This window comes from Hyperolius riggenbachi, chromosome 11, assembly GCF_040937935.1.
Source record: "Hyperolius riggenbachi isolate aHypRig1 chromosome 11, aHypRig1.pri, whole genome shotgun sequence".
NCBI lineage: Eukaryota > Metazoa > Chordata > Amphibia > Anura > Hyperoliidae > Hyperolius > Hyperolius riggenbachi.
Genome location: NC_090656.1, coordinates 24,391,167 through 24,407,384, shown reverse-complemented (window position 1 = coordinate 24,407,384; position 16,218 = coordinate 24,391,167). Strand labels below are relative to the sequence as shown.

Sequence of the window (16,218 nt, the reverse complement as noted above, 5' to 3'; positions counted from 1 at the left end):
GAGATGCAGGGTGAATTTATCTATGTTTTCCTTCTTTCCTGTACAAGATTTTAGTTGGGCTTTGAGGTCAGTGCAGAGAAGGCAGTGTTCGTGCTGATGATATGAAGTGTAATTAGTACAAGTGCTGCTCTCCTTCCATGAGGGGGCGCAGTTCTCGGCTCTGACAGGAATACAGGAAGGTTTTCAGAGGCCAGAGCATTATGTGGCCTGTGTGTTCATCCTCTTCTCTTCTTCCCCCAGGTGAGGATAAACACTGGAAAGAATACTACTCTGAAATACAGCGAAAGGAAAGAGGAAGCAAAGAGGAAAAGAAAAAACAGCAATGGAAATGGTCACTCCCACCTGGACCTGCCAGTCATAAAGACTCCTGCTGATATATACAGGTACTCTTTACTTAACGTGCACAGCTGGACAGTGATGTCTTAATAATGTATTCATTTTATATTGGATGATTTAAAGCCTACTGGCAACTTTTTTTTTTTTTATATAATTTATAGTGTTCTACTCTTCATAGGATGAGAACATGTAGCTTCCCGCTAGCCTCCCCATAGAGCATGCAGCCTCCTCTTCCCGCTCCCCTCAGAACATGCAGCCTCCTCTTCCCGCTCCCCTCAGGACATGCAGCCTCCTCTTCCCGATCCCCTCAGGACATGCAGCCTCCTCTTCCCGATCCCCTCAGGACATGCAGCCGCTCTTCCCGCTCCCCTCAGGACATGCAGCCGCTCTTCCCGCTCCCCTCAGGACATGCAGCCTCCTCTTCCCGCTCCCCTCAGGACATGCAGCCTCCTCTTCCCGCTCCCCTCAGGACATGCAGCCACTCTTCCCGCTCCCCTCAGGACATGTAGCCTCCTCTTCCCCCTTCCCTCAGGACATGCAGCCGGCTCTTCCCGCTCCCCTCAGGACATGCAGCCACTCTTCCCGCTCCCCTCAGGACATGCAGCCTCCTCTTCCCCCTCCCCTCGGGACATGCAGCCTCCTCTTCCCGCTCCCCTCGGGACATGCAGCCTCCTCTTCCCGCTCCCCTCGGGACATGCAGCTGTCTCTTCCCGCTCCCCTGGGGACATGCAGCTGTCTCTTCCCGCTCCCCTCGGGACATGCAGTCGCCCTTCCCGCTCCCCTCGGGACATGCAGCCTCCTTTTCCCGCTCCCCTCGGGACATGCAGCCTCCTCTTCCCGCTCCCCTCGGGACATGCAGCCGCCTCCTTCCCCCTCCCCTCGGGACATGCAGCCTCCTCTTCCCCCTCCCCTCGGGACATGCAGCCGCTCTTCCCGCTCCCCTCGGGACATGCAGCCGCTCTTCCCCCTCCCCTCGGGACATGCAGCCGCTCTTCCCGCTCCCCTCGGGACATGCAGCCGCTCTTCCCGCTCCCCTCGGGACATGCAGCCGCTCTTCCCGCTCCCCTCGGGACATGCAGCCGCTCTTCCCGCTCCCCTCAGGACATGCAGCCGCTCTTCCCGCTCCCCTCAGGACATGCAGCCGCTCTTCCCCATAGGATATGCAGCCTCTTCTTCCTCCTCCCTTCAGGACATGCAGCTGCCTCCTCCCGCTCCCCTCAGGACATGCAGCTGCCGCCTCCTCCCGCTCCCCTCAGGACATGCAGCTGCCTCCTCCCGCTCCCCTCAGGACATGCAGCTGCCTCCTCCCGCTCCCCTCAGGACATGCAGCTGCCTCCTCCTGCTCCCTTCTGGACATGCAGCCTCCTCCTGCTCCCCTCTGGACATGCAGCTGCCTCCTCCCCTCCCCATAGAACATGCAGCTGCCTCCTCCCGCTCTCCTCAGGACACGCAGCTGCCTTCTCCTGGACTGTGGTCTGTCTCACTGGCTTTTGGTATGGCAGTAATAGAGGCTGATCTCCTCTTGTAGGGCTTTTGTGGACGTGGTGAATGGCGAATACATCCCTCGGAAATCTATCATGAAGTCCAGAAGCCGAGAGAATAGCGTGTGCAGCGACACCAGTGAGAACAGCTCCCACGAGATGGAGGAGAGGCGGGGCTATCTGAGAAACCTCAGCATGGAGGACTGCATCTTCAGCGACCACAGCGAGGACGACGACTACCGCACGCATAAAAAGCTGTCCCCTATCTTTGGACCGCCAGAGGTGAGCTTAAGAGGTTTAGGATAAATTTAAAGAGAATTGGGGGGGCGGAAGGGGGGGGGGGGAGGTACTCCTAATTTGCATATTACAATCTTGTTGATTGAAAATATGTAACAAAAACGGCATCTCATTACTGCCAACGCTTGAGAATTTTAAAGGTCAATTGAAGCGAGAGGGATATGGAGGTTTCCAGATGTATTCCCTTGTAAATAATAGCAGTTGCCTGGCTATCCTGCTGATCCTCTGCCTCTAATACTATTAACCATAGCCCCTGAACAAGCATGCAGCAAATCAGGTGTTTCTGACATTATTGTCAGATCTGACAAGATTAGCTGCATGCTTGTTTCTGGTGTGATTCAGACACTACTGCAGCCAAATAGATCCGCAGGGCTGCCAGGCAACTGGTATTGTTTAAAAGGAAATAAATGTGGCAGCCTCCATATTCTTCTCACCGGAGTTGTCCTTTAAAGCTATATTTAAGGGAAGGTCCGAGCTGTAAAAAAACCAAACTCCACTTACGGGCTTCCTCCAGCCCCTGGCAGTCGTTCTGTGCCCTCGCTGCAGCTCCTCTCACTCCTGGTGCCCTGAGCTGACTGGGTCGGTTTCATGTGCGCTCCATGGCGGGGGGGGTCACGTGGTGTATGCAACGTCATTGGGTCTCTACTGTGACACCCCCCGCGGAGCGCACATGAAACCGACCTGGTGAGGTTGGCTTCTTCAGAGCAGGACCCCGGGAGTGAGAGGAGCTGCGGCGAGGGCACAGAACGACTGCCAGGGCCTGGAGGAAGCACCAGGTAAGTGGAGTTTGTTTGTTTTTTTACAGCTTGGATGTTTCCTTTAAGATGGCATCTACTTTTGGGAACAAAAAGCTCCTTGCCAAGAAGCTGATGCTTTACCCTGTCAGCCATCCTGGCCTGTCATGGTCTACATGAATGCCCAGTATGTGGTCTGTACAATAAGACTCACCAGAGCCCATATCTGCTGGGTTACAACGTGTAGCCTTGTCACCTTGCAGAAAAAAGGCCTCTACCTTTTCAATATCTGATATAGAAAAAACATGGCCATATTCTGCTGGGGTGCAGAACTATACACCTAAACCCAGCTGATACGGGTATACGGGTAACACTAACTAGCTGATACACTAACTTTTAAGCAATAGTGTACCTCTGTGTTTTTTATGTACACCAGAGATGCATTTTAACTAAACTTAGGATATTGCTGTAGAGTAGCTGTTAAATAGAAATCAAAACTAGTCCGTGGTAAGAGTACTTGTAGAGGGTGCAGACTGGGACAATGAACATCAATCAGGTCCTAGGCAATCTAACTAAGGGCTCTTTTCCACTATGAAATGTGATTGCGTTTCAATTTCCACCATGCAATTGCTATTCAGCTACTATACCCATTATAGTAGAGCTCAATCGCATCCAAAACACGTCAGGACGACTATTTCGCTTGGACCAAAATCGCATTGCAATGAGATCGCATTAATGGAAATTGCTGCTGCAGTTTCTATTAGTTTAAGGAGAAACTCCGACCAAAAATTGAGCTTTATCTTAGTCAGTAGCTGATACCCCCTTTTACATGAGAAATCTATTGCTTTTCACAAGCAGACCATCAGGGGGCACTGTATGACTGATATTGTGGTGAAAACCCTCCCACCAAAAAAGTTCGAACTTTTGGCAGTTTCCTGTCTGTGAGCCTTGTTGCATTGTGGGAAATGGCTGTTTACAACTGCCAAAAACCATGCTGCAGCTACATCACCTGCCAACACTAAAATGTTCACTGGAGTTCCTCTTTAACCACAAGTCAGTAGATATACGTCCTCTGTGACTTCATCTAAGCCACGAGTCGTACAGAAGCAGTGCAGTGCAGGATTGGGCTTGCTCCTGTGCACATTACTGGCACTATCTGATGCAGCACTAATTGGTGAAGGGGAATATATGTTTTCTGAGCTAATGAGATTGATTTTTACTATTAAAAATACTTTTATTTTCTCATTTTATAGTGAAAAATACACTCTGTAGCATTATTTCAGAATCAAATATCTTCACTATAAATTGTGACCGGAACATAATCTAAGTTTTGTGATAAGCAGTAAGAATAGCCAAACAAAATTTGTGTTTATCTACAGTAGCACTTTTTATTTTTAAACTGGAATTGGTAAAACTGAGAAATACATTTTTACTATTTTTTTTCTTTGTTTTCCCATTAAGATTCATAGAAAACAAAATAGTTTGAGGGAAAAAAATGGCATACAATGAAAGCCTAGTTTGTCTTGAAAAAAACAACATATATTTCATTTATATGTCCTAAGTAGGGATAAAGTTATTTCTGATTAAATAAGGACATAGCTAAACTGTCAAAACTGCTCTGGTCAATAAGTGGGAAAAAAAGGTCTGGATGCGAAGTGGTTAAGGTACCTTGCGATTTGTGATCAAATCGCAGGGTAGTGGAAAAACGCCCTAACTGTGGGTACATGTAAAGGTACCCATACACTGATAGATTTCTAGCAGATTTGACCATCTGATTCCTGTTAGATGCCTGTCAGGTCACATCTGACAGGAATCTGTGTGCGCCACGCACTAGGAATATTGAAAATCCATTCAAATGCAGCGTTGCCCTATTTGATCTAATGTAATGCTATGGGGTTGATGCGTTTTATATTCCTAATGTTCCCTGAACCAAAGTATCCTCTGCCCCCTTGTGTCTGGTGCCTTGTGTTCCGTCTCCCTGTGACCTCCAATGTCCTCTATTCCCCCATGTCTCCTCCCCCGTGTCCTGCAATGTCTTATACACGCCACCTCACAGCTCCATGAATCGGAAGTAGTCACAGCTTTGGTGAGCAAAGTTCCAATCAGACGGAGGCGCTGCCTCAGAATACCAATCACAGTCACTCACTCCTCCTGCTAGCTTCTTAATTAGAACAGACAGTCCCAAGGGCGGGACCACGGCTCCGTCATTGGAGCCAATTACTGCCCTCCCTGCTACTGAGGGAGTGTAGTGATTGGCCCCAATGACGGAGCCATGGTCCCGCCCTTGGGACTGTCTGTTCCAATTAAGAAACGATCAGGGGCAATAAGCGGCTGTGATTGGCCCTCTAGGGCACACCTCTGTCTGATTGGAACTCAGCTCGCCAAAGCTGTGACTACTTCTGATTCATGGAGCTGTGAGGTGGCGTGTGTGTAAGACATTGGAGGACAGGGGACACTGAAGGACACAGGGGATAAGGTACCCTTGGGGACAGAGGAAGGGGGCACCGGGCGACACGGGGACAAAACACACAGGAAGACAGAGGACACAAGAGATACAAAGAACGCACAAGGGGGAACAATAATGGGGGGGAAGGTCAAGAAGACACCCCTGCACCATGGATGCACCAAGTTTAGCATTATCTTTTGCCCGCCCCCTGGTTTTTGTCCTCTAAACCTAGGAGCATCTTCTAGAAAAATGCAATAATTTGAAGGGACACTTAAGTCAAAAAAAAAAGTTTTACTCACCTGGGGCTTCCAATAGCCCCCTGCAGCTGTCCGGTGCCCTCGCCGTCTCCCTCCGATCCCCCTGGGCCTACCGGCAGCCACTTCCTGTTTCGGTGACAGGAGCTGACAGGCTGGGGACGCGAGTGATTCTTCGCGTTCCTGGCCACAATAGCACCCTCTATGCTGCTATATGGTACAGTGTTCCCCAACCCTGTCCTCAAGGCCCATCAACAGTACATGTTTTGCAGAAAACCACAAACACGCACAGGTGAGGTAATTAGTGTCTCAGCAGAGCTGATTAACTACCCCTGTGGATCTCCACAAAACATGCACTGTTGGTGGGCCTTGAGGACAGGGTTGGGGAACACTGTACCATATAGCAGCATAGAGGGTGCTAATGTGTCTGGGAACGCGAAGAATCACTCGCGCCCCCAGCCTGTCAGCTCCTGTCACCGAAACAGGAAGTGGCTGCTGGTGGGGCCAGGAGGATCGGAGGGAGACAGCGAGGGCACCGGACAGCTGCAGGGGGCTATTGGAAGCCCTAGGTGAGTAAAACTCATTTTTTTTGTTTGACTTAAGTGTTCCTTTAAAAGCCAAGTAAGTCATTTAACATCATCAGATGTACACTTCTTGTGCTTCTGCCTGGCTGTTGGTTATCAGATGAAGAGGTTTTAAAGGTAACCAGTTTCACAACATCAGAACTTTGTTTCTCTTATACAAGCCTCATTTTTAGCTGCACAGAAGAAAACTGCCCGGGCTTCTTTCCCCTGATGCTGTGCAAAGCATGATGGGATTTCTGATGTTGTTGTTCTTGTTCTGCTGTTTTGGTGCAATTTTTTTTTTTTACATTTTGAATTTTACATTTGAAGCCTAGCGTGTTCAGCTGGGAGGGGTAATCAGGACACAGGACAGTTGGAAATGTGTCTCATGCTCCCTGTCACCTCCTTTCAACTAAAAAGATGGCTGCCCCCATGACAAAGATGGCAGCCCCCATGAATCACAAACATTTGCCTGTTCTTTTAAAACAGGGTGGGTAAGAGATTATATTACCGATCTATTCTAATTAACATAACTAATGTAACTTGATGACAGTATGTTTAGGCTGAAGTTCCCCTTTAACTGAGAAGGGATATGGATGTAACAATACCAGTTGCCTGGCAGTCCTGCTGATCTCTGTGGTTGCAGTAGTGACTGAATCACACACCTGAAACAAGCATGCAGCTAAACCAGTCTGACTCCAGTCAGAGCATCTTATCTGCATGCTTGTTGAGGGGCTGTGGCTAAAAGTATTAGAGACACAGGTTCAGCAGGAGAGTCAGGGAACTGGTATTATTTTAAAAGGAAAAATCCATATCCTTCTCAATTTAGGTTCCCTTTAATTATGGAAAGGAAGTCGCCCACTGGTTCTCAGGCATACGTTTCCTGTGCTGAAGGGGAGGAGCGTTGCAGCGCCTACGTTTTGTAAATGTATTTGTTCTTTACCGCTTCTAAGGCAAACTGTATTTCTCTTTTGCTCCAGGCATTTTCAGGAACAGTCATAGAGAAAGAGCCGTTCTCTATATCTGTGCCAATGACCAGCATGGCCCACCCTGCTCTGCCCACCATCGAGGAGAGGAGAGCAGAGGAGGTCGCCCCCGACAGCCCGGAAGAGGGAACCAAGAGAGTCTCAAAGTTCAAAGCTGCCAGAATGCAACAAAACAAGTAACGATGTCCCCGGCCCGCCCGGGGTTCCGAGGATGGCCAACGCACAGGTCTGATGAGGTTTACCCCTCTGTGCCACATCACGTCCAACGTGACTGATACATTTTGCAATCATTTTGATAATCTTTTAAAGAAAAAAATTTTTCTTTCTATAAATAAATATGCAACAAAAAACAGTTCATGTAAAGGTACAGTCCTCATCCTTTCCATGTGTGTCATACATGTAGCGTGCAGCCATGTGTGTCATACATGTAGCGTGCAGCCTTTCCATGTGTGTCATACATGTAGCGTGCAGCCTTTCCATGTGTGTCATACATGTAGCGTGCAGCCTTTCCATGTGTGTCATACATGTAGCGTGCAGCCTTTCCATGTGTGTCATACATGTAGCGTGCAGCCTTTCCATGTGTGTCATACATGTAGCGTGCAGCCTTTCCATGTGTGTCATACATGTAGCGTGCGGCCTTTCCATGTGTGTCATACATGTAAGAGGAGATGTTGTGTAAAGTCACACCAGAGAGTCTCTGAATGAATTTTTTTTAAACATAATGTAGAGTCTCCAGAGGAGAGTGCGACCAGACCTTCCTTTTGAGGTCACAGGACCATGTAGTTATGCTTAAAGAATTCTCGAGGTGACATGATGAGATAGACAAGTGTATGTACAGTGCGTAGCACACAAATAACTAGGCTGTGTTCTTTTTTCTATCTCTGCCTGAAAGAGTTAAATATCAGGTATGTAAGTGGCTGACTCAGTCCTGACTCAGACAGGAAGTGACTACAGTGTGACCCTCACTGATAAGAAATTCCAGCTATAAAACACTTTCCTAGCAGAAAATGGTTTCTGAGAGCAGGAAAGAGATAAAAAGGTCAATAGTTCATAGATTTTAGCTCTGGCATACTTCAATGAATGTGTCATTGAGCAAAAACCGTTAAAAAAACCTTAAAGTAGATTTAAATATAAAATAAAAATGTGGAATATCTTAAAATGGCATTTTTAGGAGGAGGAGGAGGAGGATAGATACAATTGTTTATTTCATTTGTTTATTTTCTCCTCGAGTGTCCTCTAAGCACTGTTTACTGGAACTGCAATGCTATGTAATGTTTATTTGTTCATCTGTACATCGTGGCACTGTTTGCCACTTTCATTTCTATTAGAAAATCAATAAAAATATTCTTTCAAAAAAAAAAAAAATGTAGAAGTTCATTACATACGAAAAAGAAAGTAGCTTGAAGCAAAAAAAAAAAAATATAAAATATGAATTGTAATGTGTAGTATGGATAATTCATAGAACATCAGTAGCAAAATAAAGTCTCACTTTATTTTTAGTTATGTAGTTTTTTTTCTTTTGTTTTTTTTTTGGGGGGGGGGGTCATATTGCATCATTCTGTTGCAGTTTTAAAACCACACTACACACTTATCGCACTCTAAAACCACACTTTTATCGCACTGCTTTTTATGAAATGAGGCCTATGTTTAAGCTATAAAACAAAGCAGAAATGATGACCCTTTGAACTTTCCTGCAGTAAAACCTTATCTCAAACTGTCTCTCACTGTTTCTTGGCTGTTTAAAGTGGAGCTGAACTCTTGCACACGACAGATGGAAAACAGAGAGAAATGCACCCTGTATTATAATAAAGGTGCCTACACGTGATGTAGTTTGTAAAAGTCCGGCATAAGTTGTAATTTGATCCCTCAGCTGTGTCAGCTGCCTGCCATGGCAGAGTGTTGATTGGTAAACACAGGCTGTTAACAATATGCCTGCTTCCATGAAAGCAAGAAGAAGAAACACTGCAGATTTATATCAGCTGCAACAGAGAAATGTTTTTCTTCAAAGGCTATTACTGCTGTATTTTTTTTTTTTAGAGCAGAGAGGAAGTTCTGAATTCGGGTTCTCTTTATTAAGTGCTTCAGAAAACAGGACTGTGTTCACCCAGTGGGTCGAAGAGCTCAGAGAATCTCTTTTGCATAGATAACTGAAGTTTCTTTTTTTTAACTCTCCCTGCACTGGAAACAATGTGAGACTCATATCTGTGCCACTTATGCTCTATTTCTTAGCTGTACCACACATACAATTCATTCTCCTAAGTTTATTTCCTGGCTGAAGGTGTATATCGTCTTTTAAGAAAAGATGTAACAAAAAAAAACCCTCTGGGGATACTTGCCTTGGGAGAAGCCTCTAGATCCTAGGGGGAGGTGCTTTTCTTACTCTGCTGAACCCAACATGAATCTGTTATCCTTGTTGTGCTCATTGACCCTTCCACTAACAGAGGGAGCATTATGCAGGCCTGGGTATAAGTGACCACAGGTCTTCACCAGCACCCCCTGCAAGGAAGGATGGTCTGCAGGCTGCAGCCTAGTGCCCACCCCTGGGATAACTCCAGCCAGGGGTTGAGAGCACAGTACACCTCAATAGGAAAGTCCAAGTATCAGCAAGCAGATCAGGACAGGCAGCAGACAAAAGTAAACGGTATCCAGGCTAAGAGTCAGGGCTGATAGTGGAGTCAAGGTCACAAGCAGGAGTCAAACCAGAGGAGAAAGAGTAGTCAGGCAGGCCGGATCACAACAGGAGTAGCAGCAGGAGTAAGCATTGGTCACTAGCAAGGAACACAGGAACCAACACTAGCTGTCATAATGAGCAGCACCGGGTACAGGGGAGGACTGGCCTTTTATACTCATAATGCACTTTGGTGCAAACGCAAGCACCAAACTCATGCACTGCACAAGTGTGTACACGCCCTCAGCCATAGCCTTTAACATGCAGCAGGTACATATGAAACAGGACACCGGAGCAAGAAAACGTGATGTACGTGACGTCATGTAGCCACTGATTTGGTCCTAACTATTTCCTTTTTTGGGGATGGGGGAGGGGTTAATTACCTCTAGTGTGGTCATTAGTCGACATAATACTTGATTACTGCCATTGATGCTTAGCTGCCTCGCTTGCCCAGCATTGGTCCATGTATGATAGACAGCTGCAAACAACACTTCCTCAGTGATGATAGATGCCCCACCGTTCTATCTTGGTTTTAGGAGTGGTTTTTAATGTTCTATGATTTATTATTCCTGTACACAGATTGCAACTCCACCTGCTCATTCCAGAGGCCCCTCTATTCACTATCATGTAATGACCATGAATGGCCGTAAGATCTGTATGCACGTTAGAGAGCCTTGAGGAACCTGCCAGCATGAAGACTGCCAGGGAGGAGGAGAGTATACTCTTCCTCTGACAGGTTTTAAGGTACATACACACGTCCAACTTTTTCGAACAACTTGTCATATGACTTGTCACTTGAATGACAAGTTGGACGCGTGTCCATGCTGTCGAGCAACTGATAACATCCGATTTGCCCGATCCGCTCAGTGAATCCGGTGGACCAACTGTCGTTCAAACGACTATTGGGTCCGTACATGTGTACAAACGACTCTTCATCGTTTGTCCAACTAATAGAAGTTAAAACAACAAGTCCAATTGATCCGTGATTTATTCTATCCAGTCCATTATCAAGTTGGTTAAACGACATGTAAATTAGCAGATCAGCTGCTTTGTTGGTCAGTGGCTACATGACGTCAGAACGACTTTCATTTGAACTACTTGAAGTGCAGACAACAAGTCGGACAAGTTGTTTGAGCTAGTTCCTACATGTCCAATTTTTTTCAAAGGTCCATCTTTGCTTACTTTCTAGGTGAAACTAAGTTATTCATGCAATTTGACCAGAGATAAACCTTACAGTTTGTGGCATGGAACCCATGACTGAGGCTTGTGGTCCACCACTAGTTGATCTTAGTATTAGATTAAAACAAAAACAAAAATTAACTCAAATACCTACCCACTCAGACCAGTTTATAACTTGTGTGGGTGGGGCAATCAAAGAGCTAAATAATTTGGTTGAATGTTTTTTTTGTTTTTTTTGCTTTCAGTGTAAATAAGACCAACCCTACATTTGGCATTCGTTACCTCTACACAAGTAGATTTTATCCAATCCGATTACAAAATTGACAAAAAGAAAAATGGGTGGTGCTGTGTGTTCTGCCGTGCACTAGACCAATCACTAGACATGCATATGTACAAAAAGAGAAAAAAAAGCATCTCAATGCACCAGTGGAAGTAAATTTAAATTAAATAAATCTTTATTATATATAGACAAATGGTTAAAATCATAACATTCAAGACCAAGACATAAGCACAGTACAGAACAAGGGTCAAAAACCTAAAAAAATGGGGAGTAGGCTGCATGATTACGAGTCAAAAAGATGGCGGTGAGGGTCTAAACATTTTTTTATTGAGTTAAATATATAAATTACAGGATGCCTATAATAAAGCAGATGTGCAACAGTGCTCAAAGTAAGCAAATAATAGTTTATAGAGTTTAGCTCTGGCATACTTCAATGAATGTGTCGTTGAGCACAAAAAAAACAGTTAAAACTTAAAAAGTAGATTTAAACAAAAAATAAAACTGTGGAATATCTTAAAAAGTCATTTTTAGGAGAAGGAAGATGGATACAATTGTTTATTTCATTAGTTTATTTTCACTTCGGGTGTCCTTTAAATTTACTTCGGTTGTGAGATGCTTTTTTCTCTTTTTGTACATAGGATTGTTTATTATCTCTAGATACGCAGAGTGGTTGTCATAATCAATTGATTATCTATGCAGTGCTCTCTGAATCTTTGTTTAACAATCACTAGCCATGATCAATGATATATTGTATTTTTTGTCACTGCAAATTGTATGCAACTTTGATCTGCGTCAACAAAATGCAGTCACTGCCGATTAGGATTGGTCCAATTCAAACATTTAATGCAATCTGCAACAAAATTTGCATGCATTCATAAAATTAGCGGCCGCGTCTGTGAATCAATACTCTTGGCTGTAGTAGGTGGATCGGGCTCCATATTTTTGTTAAAGAGGAACTTCAGCCTAATCAAACATACTGTCATTAAGTTACATTAGTTATGTTAATTAAAATAGATAGGTAATATAATCTCTTACCCACCCTGTTTTAAAAGAACAAGCAAATGTTTGATTTCATGATGGCAGCCATCTTTTTTGTTGAAATGAGGTGACGGAGCATGAGACACAGTTCCAACTGTTCTGTGTCCTGATCACCCCTCCCAGTTGCTAAACAACGAGAACATCATCATCAGAAATCCCATCACGCAGTGAACAGCATCATGGGAAAAATGCCCGGGGAGTTTTCTTTGATGGGGAGGAGCTTAGCTTCCGTGCAGCCAAAAATGAGGCTTGGATAAGAAAAACAAAGTTCTGATGCTGTGAAACTGTTAAAGAAACACCAAGCCTTTTCAGTGCTGCGGAGTAGATTTTTAGTCTTGGAGGTTCACTTTAAGGTTGCCTTTCTCTTCTGTCTCATTTAACTATAACCAATGAATTTCCTGTTTTCCGTTTACAATATCGGCAACCATGTGACTTGTGAACTTTTAACCCTCCTCATTTTCCCTGTGTAAGTCAGACTCTTTCCAGTGACATTATGCGCACTCTGTACCGTGTATTAGAGGTTCATCAAGCAATGTATCAGAGGATAAAATTGTATTTTTAATAGACTCTTTTCCAAAGAAAGAAAAATGTTCTTGTGAATTGTTTGAACTCTATTTTTCACAATGTTCGATGTAAAAAAAAAAAGAAGAAAACAATAAAATTTTTATGGTGACTGTAACTTACGTCTCATGAATGCTTATTACTGAAACCCAAACCTATGGTGTAAAAAAAATGTTCTCAACAGATACAATTTGCTATATCCTCCAGTGCTGGCCCTACCATAAGGGCCCATTCACACTTAAAAAGCGTAAACCAGTAGCACTTAGCTACCGCGATTAGCACGGTACTGTTCAGTGAAATCATTGTACACTTCCGCGATTCCCGACAATTGCGATCAGAGCTTGTTTAAGCACTGTACCGCGATCGCTTGAGAATCACGTCAAAATGCTGCAAGCAACACGTTTCGCGATTGATGTTAATCGCTGAACCCCCACGATCGGCGGCAATCGCAGCAGTGAGATCACTGCCAGTTATATTTGCGCTAGCGCTTCAACGATTAGTGGAAATCGCACACTAATCACCCTAGTGAGAACGGGCCCTTAAAGGGACACTTAAAGGGAAGGTCCAAGCAAAAGAAAAGAAGGAGTTTCACTTACCTGGGGCTTCTACCAGCCGCATGCAGCCATCCTGTGCCCTCGTAGTCACTCACTGCTGCTCCAGTCTCGCGCTGGCAGCTTGCCGACCTCGGAGGACGGCGGGCCGCATTGCGTACATTTTTACGCATTCCCGCTAGTGCAGGAACATTAACACATACATTTTTCAGCATCCATAAATGCGTGTCTAGTGGATTTACAAAATTGGATGAACACCAGCTGGCTGAGGCTGAACTCTGACAAAACAGAGGTGTTGGTGGTAGGTGGTCCACACATGATGGATAAAGTTCAAAACGCTCACCACCTCAAACTAGCAATTGGGGGAGATACTGTACAGTATAAAGACTCTGTGCGAAACCTTGGGGTGATCCTGGATGGAAATCTAAAACGCAGACAGCAGGTATCAGCTGTCGTCAAGTCTTCCTTCTTCCATCTAAGAAATAAAGCGAAAATCAAACACCTTATCCCAGCTGAAGACCTACCTGTCCTGGTTCACGCATTTGTATCCTCCCGCCTAGACTACTGCAACGCCCTTTTCATCGGATCTACAGATAAGGTTCTGCGCCCCTTACAGCTAGTACAGAATGCTGCAGCCAGACTCCTAGCCAATGCCCCCCGCAGCTCACACATCTCCCCAGTACTGCAATGCCCCCCGCAGCTCACACATTACCCCAGTACTGCAAACTCTTCACTGGTTGCCAGTAAAATGGAGAATCAATTTTAAGATCTGCCTGCTGACATTCAAGGCTCTACACCACATGGGACCCAAATACATAGCGGATCTATTGGAACTTTATGCCCCTTCACGCACCCTCCGCTCTGCCAACAAGATGAAGCTGGTTATTCCCAGGATACACTTAACATTTGGTGCTCGGGCCTTTTCCTACGCAGCCCCTACTCTATGGAACTCACTTCCACAATCAGTACGAGAGGCTACTTCTCTGGACAGCTTTAAAAAAAGGCTAAAAACTCACCTCTTTTCCCGAGCCTTTGAGACTGCATAATGCAGGGTCACAGCGCTTTGAGTCCCCAGGGAGAAAAGCGCTATATAAATATTATTGTTATTGTTGTTGTTTTTACGCGTTAGTAGTTCAATGTGTACAGTGAGTGGCTGCAGGGGGCTGGTAGAAGCCCCAGGTAAGTGAAACTCATTTTTTTATTTTGCTTGGACCTTCCCTTTAAGCCAGAAAAAAAAAAAAAGTTTTACTCCCCTGGGGCTTTTACCAGCCCCCTGCAGCAGTCCTGTGCCCTCGCAGCCACTCACTAATCCTTTGGTCCCCCGCTGCCAGCTAGTTTCATTTTTGTCGACAGGACTGGCCACGCGTAGCTTTGTCCGCATTCCCAACTGTAATTAGCGCTATTGCGGACCGCAACGTGTACAAAGTCACGCGTTGCCGCATTACCTACGCATGTATGAGTTGCGGCCCGCAATAGCGCTATTTCCAGTCGGGAATGCGGACAAAAGCTACGCGTGGCCGGGCATGTCGGCAAAAACGAAACTAGCTGGCAGCGGGGGACCAGAGGATTAGTGAGTGGCTGCGAGGGCACAGGACTGCATTTCTCACGGCTGTTCCGTGACACTACTGACCTATGTAGCTTTTTTTCCTTAAAGGACAACCAAGGTGACATGTGATATGATGAGATAGACACACAAACGACTGCTGTGTTCCTTTTTTTTTTTTTTTTTCTTTCAATGCCTGAAAAATTTAAAAATCGGGTATGCAAGTGACAGTTTCTGTCTGGGTCAGACTACAGCATAACCCTCTCTGATAAGTAATTACAGCCATAAAACACTTTCCTGTCAGTAAACGGCTTCTGAGAGCAGAAAATGGATAAAAGGGTCAATAGTTCATAGATCTGAGCTCTGGTATACTTCAATGAATGTGTCATTAAGCAGAGACCATGAAACAGTAAAAAAAAAATAAAAAAAATAGATTTAAATATAAAATAAACCTGTGGGATACTACACAGGAGGAGGATAGATACTATTGTTTACATCATCAGTTTATTTTCACCTCGGTTGTCCTTTGAAGTATACTTGTAAGTTTAAAGGACAACTGACGTAAGAGGGATATGGAAGCTGCCCTATTTATTTCCTTTTAACTACTTGCCGACCGGCTAATGCCAATGGGCGTGTCCGCGGCGGCAGCCCCAGTACCGCCTAATGCCAATTGGCGTCAAGTCCTGGGGCTCTAATTTGCATGAGATTGCGCGCACATCTCATGCTCGGAGGGCGGAGCTCCGCCCTCTCTTTAGTCTCCGAGCGGCTATTGCCACTCGGGAGACTGTTAGACGGCGTGATCGCCGTCTATTTACTTGTACAGCGCTGCGATCAGCAGCAGCGTTGTACTGGGGACAGCCGTGTCACACGGCTGTCCCCCTGGGAGACGAGATCGATCGGCTCTCATAGGCAGAAGCCTATGACAGCCGATTGGCTGGGTGCAGGGAGGGAGGGAGGGAATAACACACAAAAAAAAGCATTGTTAAAAGAAAAAAAAAACAGAGGTAAATATTTATAAAAAAACTAAAACAAACAACTTGGGGTGATCAGACCCCACCAACAGAGAACTCTGTTGGTGGGGGGAAAAGGGGGAGGATCACTCATGTGCTGTGCGGTCCTGCAGCTTGGCCTTAAAGCTGCAGTGGCCATTTTAGTTAAAATGTGCCCGGTATTTAGGGGGGGTTTACCACTGTGGTCCTCGAGTGGTTAAGCAATACCAGTTGTCTGGCAGCCCTGCTGATCCTCTGCCTATAATACTTTTAGCCATAGCCCCTGAACAAGCATGCAGCAAAAGATGTGTT

General features: G+C 45.4%; 1 protein-coding gene and 1 long non-coding RNA gene across 2 annotated transcripts in view; one reads left to right on the top strand and one right to left on the bottom strand.

Annotated features, from left to right (window-relative positions):
- The window catches only part of URI1 (URI1 prefoldin like chaperone), a 178,994-nt gene extending 166,053 nt beyond the window's left edge, over positions 1-12,941 (top strand). Inside the window, exons 9-11 of the mRNA XM_068261065.1 lie at positions 241-383; positions 1,865-2,099; positions 7,092-12,941. Coding sequence (XP_068117166.1) covers positions 241-383; positions 1,865-2,099; positions 7,092-7,277 — 564 coding nt within the window. The 3' untranslated portion in view covers positions 7,278-12,941. The remainder of the gene's footprint in view (positions 1-240; positions 384-1,864; positions 2,100-7,091) is intronic.
- LOC137538755 (uncharacterized) overlaps positions 1-16,218 on the bottom strand; it is a 353,414-nt gene that overhangs the window by 55,612 nt on the left and 281,584 nt on the right. The gene's annotated exons all lie outside the window — the stretch shown is intronic.